This window comes from Geospiza fortis, unplaced genomic scaffold, assembly GCF_000277835.1.
Source record: "Geospiza fortis unplaced genomic scaffold, GeoFor_1.0 scaffold157, whole genome shotgun sequence".
Classification (NCBI taxonomy): Eukaryota; Metazoa; Chordata; class Aves; order Passeriformes; family Thraupidae; genus Geospiza; species Geospiza fortis.
The window spans coordinates 4,368,088-4,383,132 of record NW_005054314.1 but is presented as its reverse complement, the minus strand read 5'-3'; the positions used below and the strand labels follow the sequence as shown (position 1 = coordinate 4,383,132).

Genomic DNA, 15,045 nt, shown 5'->3' with positions numbered 1-15,045 from the left:
ACACCTTTCCCAGTCCCTCTTTGAGAGCACACAAGTGTTTGACTGAAGTGTTTAGATCAGAGCATTCCTGAGGGACAGGGGTAACTCCCTCCCTTTCCCTGAAGGAGTGAGCAAACACTTGGAGTGATGCCAGAGCCTGTTCAGTTTGCTCTCTGGGGACAGAAGAATTGACATGTCTGTGTGACTCAGAGGGAATATTAACATAGTCAACAGGCAGACATTTTAGCAACTGCACCACCTGTGGGCTCATTATGTCCATTTTCTTAGACATGAGCAATAGCATATCTATAGAAAACCCCAAAACTATTGCACAATAACAGCAGGTTTTTATTGCTTTTCAGGAACAACCCTAGCCCCAGGCACACTCCTGTTGGCTTCTTGCTTAGAGGAAAGAGTCTGTCATGCCACAGCATACACACACACAAACATATATACACATGACCCAGAGACAGTCTAACCTGTGGCATCACCAAAAAAAAGTGAATATTTTGCTGCACAGTCCCCTAAGTAGGGTTGGTATAGACAGCTGCTATCCATGGAAATTGGAAATACAAAAAAAAGTCATAGTGGATCTTTGAAATTTCTTTAAGGCAGTCTGAGAGCAACAGACCCAGGTTTAGTATCAAGATGGTGTTCACAAAATTTATACTTTCATTTTTTAAACCAAATCCCTTGCATAGCTACTAATTACAAACCAATCTGCAGAGATAAGAACATAGCAGACTTGCAAGTCAAGCTGCAAAACTGGAGAACCATTAAGTTCTGCCTAGCAGCAGCTCACACACTGCTCAGGTACTGACTCTGCACGTGTTCCTTTAGCAGTGGCCACATTTGATATGAGAATCCCTCTGAAAATTTCCTTCTGAAACAAATCTCTCTCTGAAAATTAGTGTAAGTGCCCTGAGCAAGCAAGCCTGCCTAGAGAGATCACACAGACTTCATCTGATCCTGGAAGGCTCATCAAGGAGAGCTTCTGTACCCCCCCAGTTCTCCACTGGTGCATCCCTTGAGAAAGGGCTCTGCACTCGCCTGACCCTTAGAAATACAAGTCCTGGGGAAAAGGCAGTTTGTTGCTCTAAAAAGGCAGTAAATGTAAAGCTTGAATTCTATAAACAAAGCAACCCAAAAAGTGCCTTTCAATGTATTGAAATGATCTGAATCCCTTCCCCTTTTTTTCCTTGAACATCAGCTTTTGCTCCTATTGAACACAAAACTGGCATCATGAGTCTACCCTCATAAGATTCTACTACATTGCAGCTTACACACCACAATAAATTTATAGCAATTTTGTGAAATGGAATGAAGTGATCAGGGGCTGCGTATTTACTGCTTGGCTGTTCCTTTCACTGCTCTGCACTTCAGAGGTAGAATAAAAAGGCAATCACAGCAAATGACAGCTTCAGAGTGGAGTCTGATTACAGTCAGCTTTGCAACTGGAGCTCAGAACCAACTGGTATTTTCTAGACTAGACTTGGAACTGAGCTATAAGGAAATACAAGACTTAACTGCTCCCAAACCAGCCAGAACAGAAGACAAGAAATAATTTTTAAAATGTTTTTTTTTCCTTAAAGCAAACATAGACTTTGGAGTAAGGAAGGATGCTGAGCAACCTGACAAAGTGAGATGCAGCCAGTCTGGTCTGAAGTTCACATGCCTACCAGCACAATTCAGCAGCTCACTGAACACATCCTGAGGTGGCAGGATTTTCCTTACAGCTACTAGGTTTCAGCATCTCAACACAATTTCAATCCATGTAACAGTAGCATCCTGCACCTAACTAGCACTCCTTATTCCAATTTCTTTGAGCAAACACTGCTTCTTTTGGCCTCCCAAAAGAAGGATGTGTTTCAGGGCAAATTCAGCATCTGCTTCCATGAGAGCTGATAATACTTTATGTCAGTCGGGATCATCAAAAATAGTGTTTTATTTACATTTACATTTTCATATTCAAATTCAATACAAATTATGAAATATTTACAACCATTTCATTTGTACTATAGCTAAGAAAATGCATTGCTTTCCCCCCCAGATTCTTAAGTTATTTATTGGAGGCTCTAAGACAAAATCCTACTAAACAATAGAAACTAGTCCAAGATGCAGAGGTAAAAAAATAAAGTGCATTTAGAAGATGTCCTTAGTTACCTTCCCTGGACAAGGCCGAGTCACTTCTATTGAGGCACCCAGTGTTCCTACTTGACCCCATCTCAACTCCACACAGAGGACAGACAGCTTCTCCAGCCCTCTGTTACACTCACGGGACATCAGCTCTCCCTGCAGCTTGTGCACTTGAGCAAGACAATGTACAGCAACAGTCAGCATTTCTCAGAGACTGGATCATTTCTGAGCAAAACACAGCAGATCCTTCTGTAAGAACTATCTTTTCATCTTCAGCTGAGTCTTTCCTGAAGTCATCCCAGACTCCCACAAAGCCAGGGCTCTGCCATATTGCTGGTGCTACAGATGGTCACAGCTCCTCAAATCACTTGAGGACCTTTCAGACTGACAAACTAACGAGGTTTGAAAAGTTCCTGCAGTTGTTCCCTTTACAGTAAGTGAGATTTGGCCTGTCAGCTTGCAGCTCTCTTTTCTTCCCCTTCAGGAATGTGTGGTTGGCAGGCTGGAGTTGAGAGGTAGAGAATCAGTCGGTTACTAGAGAACCAAAGACACTGTGGACAAAATCCAGTTTGACAAGCATTAGTTTGCACTTTCTCCTATCAAAATAGTGCACTGAAACATTAAATACCATGTTGCTTTAAACAAAACTGTCTCATAAATAAGTATCAGAACAATCAAAATAAATTTGTTGACAATGAAAATCCACTTGAATGAAAATAACAAACAACAAAAAACCCCAACTCAAAACAATTCCCAGTGGAGACAACTAGGAAACAAAAAAATCTTCTCACTTAAACATGGTAGAGAAGCTTTGCTGAAGATGGAATTCTTGTTTTAGTTAAAATCTGCTGGTTTTCTTTATATTTAAGACAGCTTTATCTGGAGAGTGTTAAAGACTCCTGTAGGAAATACAGTTTTAAGAAAGGCAAACCATACAATTACAATTTGGACAGGTATATTTATCTAAACATTGCCAATGCAGGATTTTCTGCAACAGTCTTGCAACTTTTGGTTCATATGGAATGGCAGTAGGCAGCTCCTTGCAGAAGGCTTGCACCACGTGGCTGGGCGTGTTCTTAGGACATGACTTCACGAACAACTCTGCTTTCACAAACTTGTGTTTCATCTCCCTCAAAACCTGGGTTGTCACCACGTGAAAGGACAGTCACAGTGGAGGGCTGGGATTCTTCACTCACAGGATGTGTGTTGTCACCTGTCCAGAAGAAAACCAAGTCAAGACAAGTTAAAAAGTGCTGCAGCCAAGTGTTACCATCCTAAAGCAAACCACACAAACTTGATTTGCACAAGCTCAAAAAACTGCATTTTCCTGCAGAGATGGAAATCCAAGGCCATGCTCCAACTACCTCTCTCCTGCTGCCCCTTGTTAGTCTGGGAGATCATTCTTGCCCCTGCCTGTCCTTTCTGGAGATGCCTGCTCAGCTCAGTAGTGCTGAGCAAGCTGAAGTTGTGTGCATAAGCCACAGAATCCAACTAGGAGGATATTAGCTGGTCTGTTATCTTAAGGCTGCTGAAGGCAGGCATCAAGAGCAACTCCTAGAGACCAGGCTCAGGATAAACTGAGGGGAACCTGGGCTGATTTGGAGAAGGCCTTCTCCCTGCAGACTAACCTTGTCTGGCTGATGTCCCTGTGTGTCCTTCCCACTTCAAGTGAGAATACATGAGAATGACCCACGTCATGTAATGGCCCAGCATGCCTTGAATTGCTTAGAGGGATGCAATTTCAACTTCTGATGTTTAGCCTCATAGGAAGTGTCCTCTTCCCTATTGGGGTGCTTCAACAGGGCACTCCCAAACACACACCACTCGCTGTAGCAACATGTCCTGCAGGAGACAGGCAGCAAATCCCAAGTTTTCCCATCAGCTAGGCTTCCCATGGGAAATGGAGCCTCCCCTTCCTAAGGCCAGGCCACAATTCAGGGGATAGTTACTTTCATTTGTTTACCTGCAACCTTTTAATTTTTAAAGCTAACAGCAACACTGAGTATGTGTGTGTAAAGCCGAGCACTAAAAAGACATTTTCAATTTGTTTGCTCTTGTTTAAAAAGATAAAGTATTTGGAAAATCTGATATTCTTTACAAATTAACACTCTCCAAAGCCAAGGATGACTCAGCCTTGGCAAATCTGAAATTCAATTGAAGTATCTGTCTTCTCTATCTTGCACCATCTAAGCTAGAGCAAGACTGACTCCCCACAAGTTTTTTGTAACTACTTAAAGCAGACAGATCTGGCAGCAAAGCAACACTCACTCATCCAAATGAAATCTCTGAAGAGACAAAGGGACAAGGGACATCTTTGGAAAAATCTCTTTGCTCTTGAAGTAGTAAGCCTCTGACTTTGAACTATTCTTTCATAGGCTTTGTCTTTTAATTCACATTAAGGTTGTGTTTCATTTGAATACAAAGACCAAGTGTCAGAGCTAAGGGCTAAAACAGAAGGGAAGATTAAGATGACCCTGAAAAACAAAGTATTCAAGCCCTGTGAGATGCTATGAAGGCAACTCCCCCTAATTCACAGGCTAAGCAGCCAAGTGCAAATGATGTAGCAAGGCAGATGAAAGAGCAGACATACTTTCTGATGGTGCCTGTGCCTCCTGAGCAGATTCATCTGGTCCCTGTACAGAATCATATCCAGATGATGCTGTTTCACTAAGGTTGTCCTCTTCATTAACTATAGTGACAGCGGATACAGGTCTTTGGCCACTGGATCCTGGGGCTTGCACAGGCTCAGAGCGTGGTTCTACATCCAGCTATGTGAAAAGAAGAGAAAATGGTTAAATTACAACTTGGCAGGAGGGTGCATCTTTCTGGGAGAACAATGCCTGCAAGGACTGAGTCTGGAGCACTTTTACACTCACAGAGGGAAAAACGTGAAATGGAATAAAAGCTCTGCTGTTATCAGAGGGGAAATCCAGTTACTGCCTAATTGAGTGGGAAGCTCACAGCTTCTGCATTTTTGCCCAGTATCAGGAAAAGTCTTCCTTCCACTCAGTGCAGATCTGTCCCCCCAGACAAATGCTGGCTCACAGTTTAACTGGTCCGGGCAGCATCAGGCACTGGCAACAGCATCTTCCTCTGGCACTTGCAACAACGAGCAATTACAGAAGACATCATACTCCTGATGTATCCTAGGAAGTCATGCAGTTCCAGAAATTCATACCTGCTAACACATTCACTTTTCAAGGGCTCTGGGTACTGAGCAACTAAGAGAAGCTGGTTTCAGGGACAGTGTGAGTTGTTAAAGTCTGCCTGAAGATTTGAGAAACACCCTTAGCTGTGAGCACACAAGAGTTAAGAGCAATTTTTCCATCAGGCATGAGTCAGCTCTGGCTGACATTCTGCCCAAGCCTTTAGGTGACACCAACTCACCAGGTCAGCTGCAGGCTTCCCTAAAAGGGGGAATTATTCCTACAGCATCTGGCCACACACATGGCACACCTGTGCCCCTCTAGGGGCAGCATGAAAAAGCTGAAGGAGTGGCCACAACACCAGGGTAACACTGTGACTGGCAGATGCCACCACAGCAGGCTGCTGGCTTACCTCAACACCCAACACTTTGAGGATGTCACATTTGCACAGAGGACACGTCCCGTGTTCCAGAAGCCAGGGGTCAATACAGGTCTTGTGGAAGACATGGCTGGTGGAAGAAGGTAGCCAACAGGTTAGGTTTCATTCTAGGAAGAATTGCTCATGTGCCAGCTATGAAGGACCCTTTTGTAACACCAAGAATTTATTTCCTCTAGAATGGATGACCTTATTTTGCCACAAGTTTCAGCTGAAAGTTATGGATAGCTGATCTTTCAACCTGTACCTGGATTGTGCTTATTAGTACCCCAATACAACTTGCTAGGATTCAGCATTAACATTTTTGCTACACCTCAACAGTCTAAAGCTGTTTTTCCAAAACTGTGTACACTACATTTCCAGCTGATAATTTAAATGATACAACTATGGACATCTCTGCCTTAGCTTTAAAGTTAACTTCTGTCATACAGATGTAGACTAAATAGCATTTGTTTCTGTTGTAATTACACAGGCAAATCATTTCACAGAGTTATGTCCTCAAGATAAACTGTACTCCCACCCATTTACTGTGTCTGTGCAACCACTGTGTATTCCAAGTGGATATTTGGCAGGCTGTACACTCAAGAAAGTAAATATAGCTCAGCCATCACAGATGCAAATGTGTGCTTCTATTAAGACACTCAATTCCACAATGGGTTTAAATTAGGCCACAGATTTAGGAGGATGACTTGAAATCTTGTGATCTGCCTGTTCCCTCAGCCTGAATAGAAACAGCAAGGCAAACAAGCACTGCTCAGTATTAATCAACCCTATTATGAGGTAAGTGCAAAGATCACACATCCAGTGCTCAGCAGCCCACACTCCAGCAGGAGCCAAAGATTCTCCAATTCAGCTCAAACCACTGGCACTTCCTTCCAGCTGCACCCACCTCATGTTTGGTATAAAATCTGAAACTTTCTTAATGCCTGACTATTTTAAGTCCTTAAACTTAATACTGGACTTGTGAACTTCTGCAACTATAAATGCCTTCAGTTTGACTCTCTGGGCAAGAATGCCCTTGGCAAATACCCACACCCCAGGGACTCAGATACCATCAATGTGATTCATAGGAACATTCCTTTGATTGGTTCTTTCATAGATACAGTTAAATGCTTCCAGCAAGTAGGGTCTCAGTGTTGAGGTCAACCACCAAAATCAAGCATGTTCTTGCAGTAAATATTAGTTTAGAACTCACATGAGGGAAAATTTAATATGGTTGATACTGGCAGATATCACCACTCATGAGGATTATCAAGTCCATGAGTCATTTTAAGCTAGCGTGCCTCTGAGAGCTGCATTTGGGCCACAGAGGAAGGAAACATCACAAATGTATGTAAAAGCAGTATCAGAGCAAATGCAGCAAATTTGTGTACAAAGAATACAATCAAAAGATGTTACTCCACTCTTACCCAAATAAGTCATGCTTTGTTTGCAGGTTCATACCAAGATTAGAAGGGTTTATAGGAAAATAATGAGAAGTCAGGTCTCCTATCAGGCAAAGTGTCTAGAGCCTGTCTACAAGTTTCTGTACTCATGGCACTTAGTCCATTACTAAACAAAACTACCTATGAGCATAAACATGACAAGACAACTGGATTATCATTAACATACATGCCTGAAAGGTTATTGAGTTTTGGGGTTTTTTTTAAGTATTAAGCATTAGATCAAGGGAGTTGGTTGATAACACCTTAGCAGACCAATGTTGTGTTACCAAAACAGCTTAGAGGTCCTACAGCTTGTGAGCAGAGAAAGCCTTTGCAAAGCTGTAACCTGGTGCACAGGTAACTCCAGCTGAGATTTGCCAGTGTTTGACAGCACTGCTCAGCATACAACAGCAGCTACCCATTTTTCTATTCTTCAGAACTTCATTTTCCTACCTCAAAATGTTTACAAGTACTTTTTGTAACCCTCCCTGAGGGTCATGACACCTCTTCCTTTGCACAATTCAGGCAGTTCATGTGGCAGCCCTCTGATTTTAGAAGCTTGGCCAGAGCAGTCCCAGCCAGCAGGCACAGGGGGAAATCCCACAGAACAAGTTTCCTTAAGCCCTGAGGCAGCTTCATTGCTCACCTTAGGAGCAATCACATTAAAGCCTTAGAGCTTCACTCCTGGGCTTCCACAGCAGCACAGCAGTGAGGTACAACAGGAGAGAACTGTAGAAAAATAAACTGCTATAGCTCTATATTGCTCTCTGTTTCAGAAGATGCATACAAGAACAGAAATGCTTTCCTCTAAACTACAAAAGCCAGCATGTTTTAACAAATTTAGCAGAAACACAACCCTCTAGTAAACAGTAATTAACAGAATGAGAAACAGGCAACGTTTTGCCAATTACCTGCAAGTTAGTGGTAACATTCTGATACACCAGCAAAGGAAGAAATCCTTAAAAAATCCTGGCATCCCACAGGGACACTGTGGCCTGCCAAGTTATGTGTGTCAATCCACTCACAGGGGAAGTGATGAACACAGGCCATGGGGGCACACTACAATTGTGTATTCACACTGTCTCTGTTGTCCAAAACATTGTTTTGATAGATATTCAAGAATTCTCACTGTACAACAACTTGAGGAAAGTTTGTTAACAAACATGGCAGAATTTTGGATAAAGGGCCAGTCTGGAAGACAACTTACTTGCAAGTCAGAACACGCATCACATCATTTGGCTTGTACTGCTCAAAGCACACAACACAGGAATCTCCATCTGGACCAGTTTCCTAAAACAGTGAAATGAAGTTACAGCTTTAACACACTTTGAAAGCTTCCTCTGAACTCCAGTCAGATTTACTTTATGAAGGGGTCTAGCTAGAGTCATCCACGATGCTCCCAAATAGAATCTTATAGAAAGACACTTCATGGATTACTCAGAGTCAAGCTGACACTTCGAAAGAAGCACTGGAAGTTTAAATCCATGGTTTAGAATTCCAGCTGAAACTGTTATTGGATTACTGGAGGCACTAGTGTAGGGGTTTAGAAACTGCTGCCTCCAGTTTTAGTTACAAGAAGAGCGAGGGAAGCTGATGAGGTACTAGTTTATGTTTAGGCCTTCATGCCAGCAAATTACATCCTCTCACATCAGCAAGACTACAAGCAAGCAGCTAACAAAATAAACTGGTTTATATTGAACAGAATTCTTGAGGCATGGAAAAGGACCTGGTCTGAAAGAGGAACTGTGTCTGCCACCAAGAGTTACAGGCTCAGAGAGGCTTCTGCCTCCTGCTCCAGTACCAGGGAGCTGCCCAGGTTTCATGCCAAGGCTGTGCTGAATGCAGGGGGGGTCACAGGGTCAGTCCTACCTTGTCCCCTTCCTTCAGGGTGCGCAGCTGCATCTGCTCAATGGCCTTCTTGGCCCTGGCCCTCAGCTGCCTCTGTGGCACAAAGCAGTCTTGGTCAGACACTGCCATCTCATATTCATTTACTAATACTTACCCAGGTGCCCACTGCAAGCAAACAACAGCTTTAAAACCCCCATGTTATCAGAATAAGCCAAGTAAGCATGACCATACTATTTGGAGTCAACATGAAATGGAGTTTCAGGACATACTGATGCAGCTTCTGACTGGATGACACACCAGACACACATTTATGTCTGCTTTGGTTGTAGCTAACCTTCTCACAAAGCACAGGAATTATAAGTGTTTTTTAGTTTGAGAAGATGAAAGATAATACCTTGATCACATTAGACCCAGCTAAAACACATTGAAGCTTTCAAACTGACTTGGTACAGAAGACTGAACATGGAGTTCAACAATCAATTGTTTTATGTTATACTCACTTTAGGACATCTTCCTGCCACAAACATTCTGGTGAAAGGCGAGAGAGATTCTTTACCAATCAGCCCACTTAGCACCATACACCCTGAACGGCTCCTCTGCTCCCACAGCTTTACAGCTTGCCTGGCAACTGCTGCTGTCCAGCTGTCACTGCAGTACCTGGGGCTAGCCCAGGAGCCAAGCTCTGTGTAAAGGCCACAGGTTGGTGTTCCTGACTCCAAGAATGGCACTGTCCTCTCCCTACCTGGTGCACTTCAGGCAGCTCTGGCAGTGCCATCCCAGCACAACACTAACCTCGGGGACACACCAGACTCGAGTTTTGCAGCTAACCAAAAAGCCTCTTTCCAGTCCCACTGCTCTGTGCAGGAGTCCCACACTGTTGCCTTTCCAGCATTCCATCTCCTCAGGCATTTTAGCTCAGTTACATGAAAATTTCCCAAGTGCTGGTGGCACAAATACAGAAGGACAAGTGGGACGAGGGCTGTTGCTGACACCTAACAATCTTGCAAGGACTGGCCATTCAAGTCTGCACAAGATTCCTTGTGCTAAAGCAGTTAATAGCAAACAAGTTGATTTATACATCCCCCTGGGACCCTGTCAAATGGTCCTAGCACAAAATGAGCTATTTTTGTATTAGTATTGATTTTAGGAGTTTAATAGCTAGCAGCTACTAACAACTGTCAAGGAAGAGAAATACAATCCAAAGGTGAGGGATGCAGACATGCACATTTGTTTATAAACAAGATCTACTGACATTTTCTTGCAAGTTTGTGAAGTTCTGCTGAAGGCATCAATATATCTTTCTGTGTGTCACTTATGGTTAACTTTGAAATGATGTTGCCCTTGTCAAGGTTTGAGGCTGAAGCCACAGGGCAGCAGCCACAGTACTGCTGCTTGCTGAGGGCCCCAAAAGTCTGAGCAGCAAACGTGGCAACAAAACACTTCTCATACATGGCCAGCACTGTCACCACTACTTGCTCTTAACTGAAAACAAAACTTTCTAGGAATGTACTCCCTCAGACAGTATCTCATCTGCACATCTATGTCAGGCCAAGCATATTAGACAGGACCCAACTGGCTGCACTGTTAATAATTTACTTGAAACAATATTTTAAGTTTTGCATGGGCACCAGTTTAATTGCTTCTCGTTAAATGCATCAATGACAAAGTCACCTTTAACACTGATTTTGGCAAGTACAGCAGAACAGCCCTCCAGGGGATGGAGAAAGGCTGCAGAAGAAGCTTTATGTGGAATAGTCTACCAGGATACTCAAGCCTGGAATGTCAAAGCATTTTGTGAAGCCAGGTTTTTCAAAAGAATGTGACACATTAATTATATTAGAACTATAAAATCCCCAACACGGAAAAAGCTAGAAAAGAAAGCTAAGTTGAGGAAATAGAATCAAGATATTACAAAACAGGTCAGGTCCCAACTCCTCTCCAGGCTCTGGCAGGTAGAAGTAGTGAGGTATCTAAATGGGAAAATTAGGTTTGGAGTCACTCAGTCCTAAGTCTTCCTTGTTCAAAGCCGCCAATTCTACCTCCAGCCCCTTCTGCATAAGGGTGCCTTCCTGGCACCCTGTGAGCACAGCCATGGCAGTGCAGACCAGACAGCTCTGAGGAGGTTGGGAACTCCTGCTTTTCTCCTGTAAGCTAAGGAAGTTCTTCCCCACAGGTAGCCATTGCCATTGAAGCAGTTTTGAATTGTTGGAAAGTTGAGCAATTTGCCTCCTCCAAAGCCATTAATTAGGTAATTTCTCAGCTGCAACATCTAATCTTTATGAAATCAAAGGAAGCAAAGACTTGAGCTGAAATTAGAAACCAGGCCACAGATAACATCATGGGTCATTTTGCTCTATTAAGAAAGGTTACTATATTGAGAACTGAATTTGTCAGTACTCCACTGACTAGAAAGGTAGAAAGCCACCTACCACACTTGCCTCAATTATCCACCTTCCTGCTACTGACCTCCCAGTGCAGGAAGAAACTGCAGAGGTGGAGACTTCAATTTCAGGCCCAGAAGAAAAGAGGCATTCAAGAAGGAACTAGCAGGTTGCACAGTGTAGCTTGCTCAAGAGGAAAGAACTGCTCTGGTTTCACTGTTGGGTTAGGACAGATGTGCTACCAAACTTCTCTTTTCACTTGGATCAGAAGCTGACATGACTGGCTTTTCTCAATATTCACTCAAGTCCAAGCAACCTGGGTTTTCAAAGGGCTGAATGGTGACAGGAAAGCCACCAAGATGTGCCATACAAGCCAGGAGGTTGTTTGACTAATATTCAGTACTTCCTGGAGCCAAAGCACTTAAAACTCTCAAACTCTGATCTGCACTAAAATCTAATCAGCAGCTAACAGGGCACATGGCAGCATCACCTTTTACTAGTTCACCCGAACTAACAAGCATTTTCTTGTTATTCTTTACTTACCTCATCACTGTGAGGGCAGTGTGAGATGTCAGGGTATAAAAACAATTGAAAACAATTCTGGATTGTCTTAGAGTTTCACTTTGACAGAACAGTATATTTTCACACCCTGACAGCAGAGAAGGTTTCTTGTATTTTTATACTCCACAAAGCACTTCTTGGGGCTCCTTGATTTCAGTCCCGCTGAAATCATGTGGAACTGGCATGTCATTTATCAGTGCTATTTTTTCAATCTGCAGCAAGCTCCTTGTGCCCTTGGAACCCAAGACTTCTAGCCAAGCAGACTGCATTTTCCCAGTACCAGCTATCACTGAGGCATTAATAACATCTGCAGTTTCCTGAAAGCCTTATAGCTCACAACTGCACTCTTAAGTACCTTCAAAGGAGGAAAGATTTAAATTTGATTTAATGAACAGTGCATAGGGCACCCAGATTTTCCTGCTCGGATTTATTTAGCATTGTTAAACAGAGCTGTGAGACTAAGACAGATGGCAGGGTATTGAAGGAGGGGATTCATCAGCAGGAGACTGCATCTCTGTCCACAAATGTCAGCAAGAGAACAGCATCAGCTTAGAGACAACTCCACATTTCATCCAGGAGTGGCAATGTTACTTCTCACAGGCAGATGACAACTTCCAATATTTCCAACCCTGAGTCTGCCACTGTAATTCTCAGAAAGCTTTCAATCAGAAAGCAGCTTTCAACAAACAGCAGCTTTCAACAAGCAGCAGCCTCCCAATCTGTAGCTAAAGTCATGCCCCATTTTGCAGACACACTTCCAGCTGTGCCTCCTCTTATGGCAAGCACATAGGCAATGCTATGTGGGAAGGATGAGGGTCAGCTAAAAGCAGTTTAGCTCTCTCACAGCCCCCACTACATCAGCATTGGGGCTACACTGCAGTTCAGGGAATATTTGCAGGAAACACAGTTAGCTGAGCACAATCAACTTTTCTCCATGCAGTTTACTCTTGGCTGTACTTTAGGAAAGTTTTAAGCTGAGCAAAGATGTATCTCTTAGCATTTTAAAGATCAAACAAATTCAGTAATTTTGGTACTTAACCAAAACTTACAAACCTCAAGATCCACACCGTGGAGGGATGGAGGTATAAAGAAACAAGAGCACAAACTCACCTGCTCCCTGGACTGGGCCCTTGCCATGATGAGTCTCCGAGCAGAGTAAGAGACATAGCAGCCCACAGTTGCTGCTGCCACAACGAAGAAGGACACAGAGATGAAGAGGATGGTGAAGATGTTCATGGACAGACTGCGCTTTTTGCCCACTTCGATGACCATGGTGACCCTCAGGCCGCTCTGGATCCGCTGCAGGATCTCCATGCCCTTCAGGTTGCCAATCATAATTGCAACAATCTTTTCAGCACCTGCAAAGAAGGGGAAGCCATGCTCACTTCCCAGCTGCTGTATCAGAGGCATTGTCCTAAATGTCCTGCTTCAAGTGCTAAAGAAATGGCTGTGGGAAGTTTCTAAATAGTATTTATAGATTCAATATGAACTGATGGAACAAGTGTCACCACTGTGTGTTTGTCCAGCTGAAAGTGTGTGCCATTACCTATGAGCATAAGTGAACCATGTTTAGGATTCATTCCTCTCCACAGCATTCCTCACTCCTATATAGGACACAGACTGTCCTATTTTAGACACAACACTTTGGTGATTTACATTTTAACATGCCTTTGAACTACATGAAGTTAAAAATAAATCCTCTACAGAGTAAGGTCACTGGGGATTGTGATATCTGTGTAGGGATTGCTTCCTGTAAAGGATCCAACTCCCTCCCTGCTGCTTCTTAGCACCTCTTTTCTAAATTTGACAGTACTTTTGAGTACTTCCCCAGACACTGAGCAATCAATACATAGATCACTCTTCACTTCTGTATTTTCAGTAGCAATAGAAAAATTATTGAGGGAAATTGCATTGTGAAGTCTAAGTGTTTTTATGAGTTTCTACTGCAGATTCAGAGGGAAGTAAATATGAAGGGAGATGTGCTCCACTTTTAAACAGTTGGGGGCAAGATGCCAAATGCCATCCTGATTTTAACAACAGGTTTTATTGGCTTAACTGAACACCACAACAAGTCAAAGGAACCAAGGTGTTTATGGGAGGAAGAAATTTCAAGCAACTCCAGGCAAGCACAGACCAGAGCAAACTGGTTTCCTTTCAGTGACATGCAAGGGCTGGAAGACACTTGATACCATTTCCAGAAACATTAGAAAGTCCCAATATAACAGAGAGGCTCTTAAGAGGGTAAAAAAAGGGAGAAAGGGTGATGAGTAAATTATCTCTGCTCTCTCTAAACTAAAAATAAGAGACCAGCTAATCAGGAGTCTCACTGCATTAAACCATCACCTGAAAAATATTCATAATAGACATTGCATGGGGGAAGAATAAAGACTGCTACAAACTGCTATTTTTAGCTAACCCCCCGGCCAAACACTCGTTAATGGGAAGGTCAATTGTTTTTCCCTCTGCTGAGTTACTCAAGTTATTTCCCTCTGCTGAAAGTTATTCAATTTTCGGCTACCAAAAAACCCTAGGATTGGTGTTAAACCACAAAGGCTGTCTTTGGAGAAGTGTTTATTAGTTTTCCAGCTTGTTCACACAATGCTTGTGATCCAACACAGCAAGCAACTTTCCTCAGTGGGACAAAACTCATATTTTATTCAGAAAGCTCCTCGTAAAGACAACGACATCACACAGAGAAGAGGAAAAAATAAGTCTCCCAGACAGCAACTACTCTTAAGGATGAACTAGGGCTTATACATCACATATAAAATGAGCTGGAGTTAGGTGTTAGCAGCAAGCAAAGAAGTCAGAAGCTGAGATTGCTTTAGTAAGCGTGGAAGAAAGTGTGGAACAACAGGCTGCAACAATGAGAAAATAAAAAGCCTGCAAAAAAAAAAGGCAAAAAACCTCTGTTCCCCTATATTTCTGCACGTCTCACAGTAAATCTATCTTGTAACCACACATGCACAACACAAGACACAGAATAGCAATTCCTATTAATGAAATGTCACCATCAGCCTGCAAAACCATTCCAGCTACTAAGCCATCCTTTGTGAAAAAGTTTTACCCTTAAAGAAAGAAACCTATTCCATTTAAGGTTCAGAGTGCATAGTTCACAAGGATGCCATCAGATG

General features: G+C 42.9%; 1 protein-coding gene across 1 annotated transcript in view; it reads right to left on the bottom strand.

The window, feature by feature from the left end:
- Nucleotides 1-1,906: 1,906 nt before the first annotated feature.
- RNF128 (ring finger protein 128) overlaps nt 1,907-15,045 on the bottom strand; it is a 24,957-nt gene continuing 11,818 nt past the window's right edge. Inside the window, exons 2-7 of the mRNA XM_005419920.2 lie at nt 13,022-13,269; nt 8,991-9,062; nt 8,329-8,411; nt 5,674-5,770; nt 4,706-4,883; nt 1,907-3,328 (exon numbers count right to left, since the gene is read on the bottom strand). Of these exons, the coding sequence (XP_005419977.1) occupies nt 3,192-3,328; nt 4,706-4,883; nt 5,674-5,770; nt 8,329-8,411; nt 8,991-9,062; nt 13,022-13,269 (815 nt within the window). The 3' untranslated portion in view covers nt 1,907-3,191. The remainder of the gene's footprint in view (nt 3,329-4,705; nt 4,884-5,673; nt 5,771-8,328; nt 8,412-8,990; nt 9,063-13,021; nt 13,270-15,045) is intronic.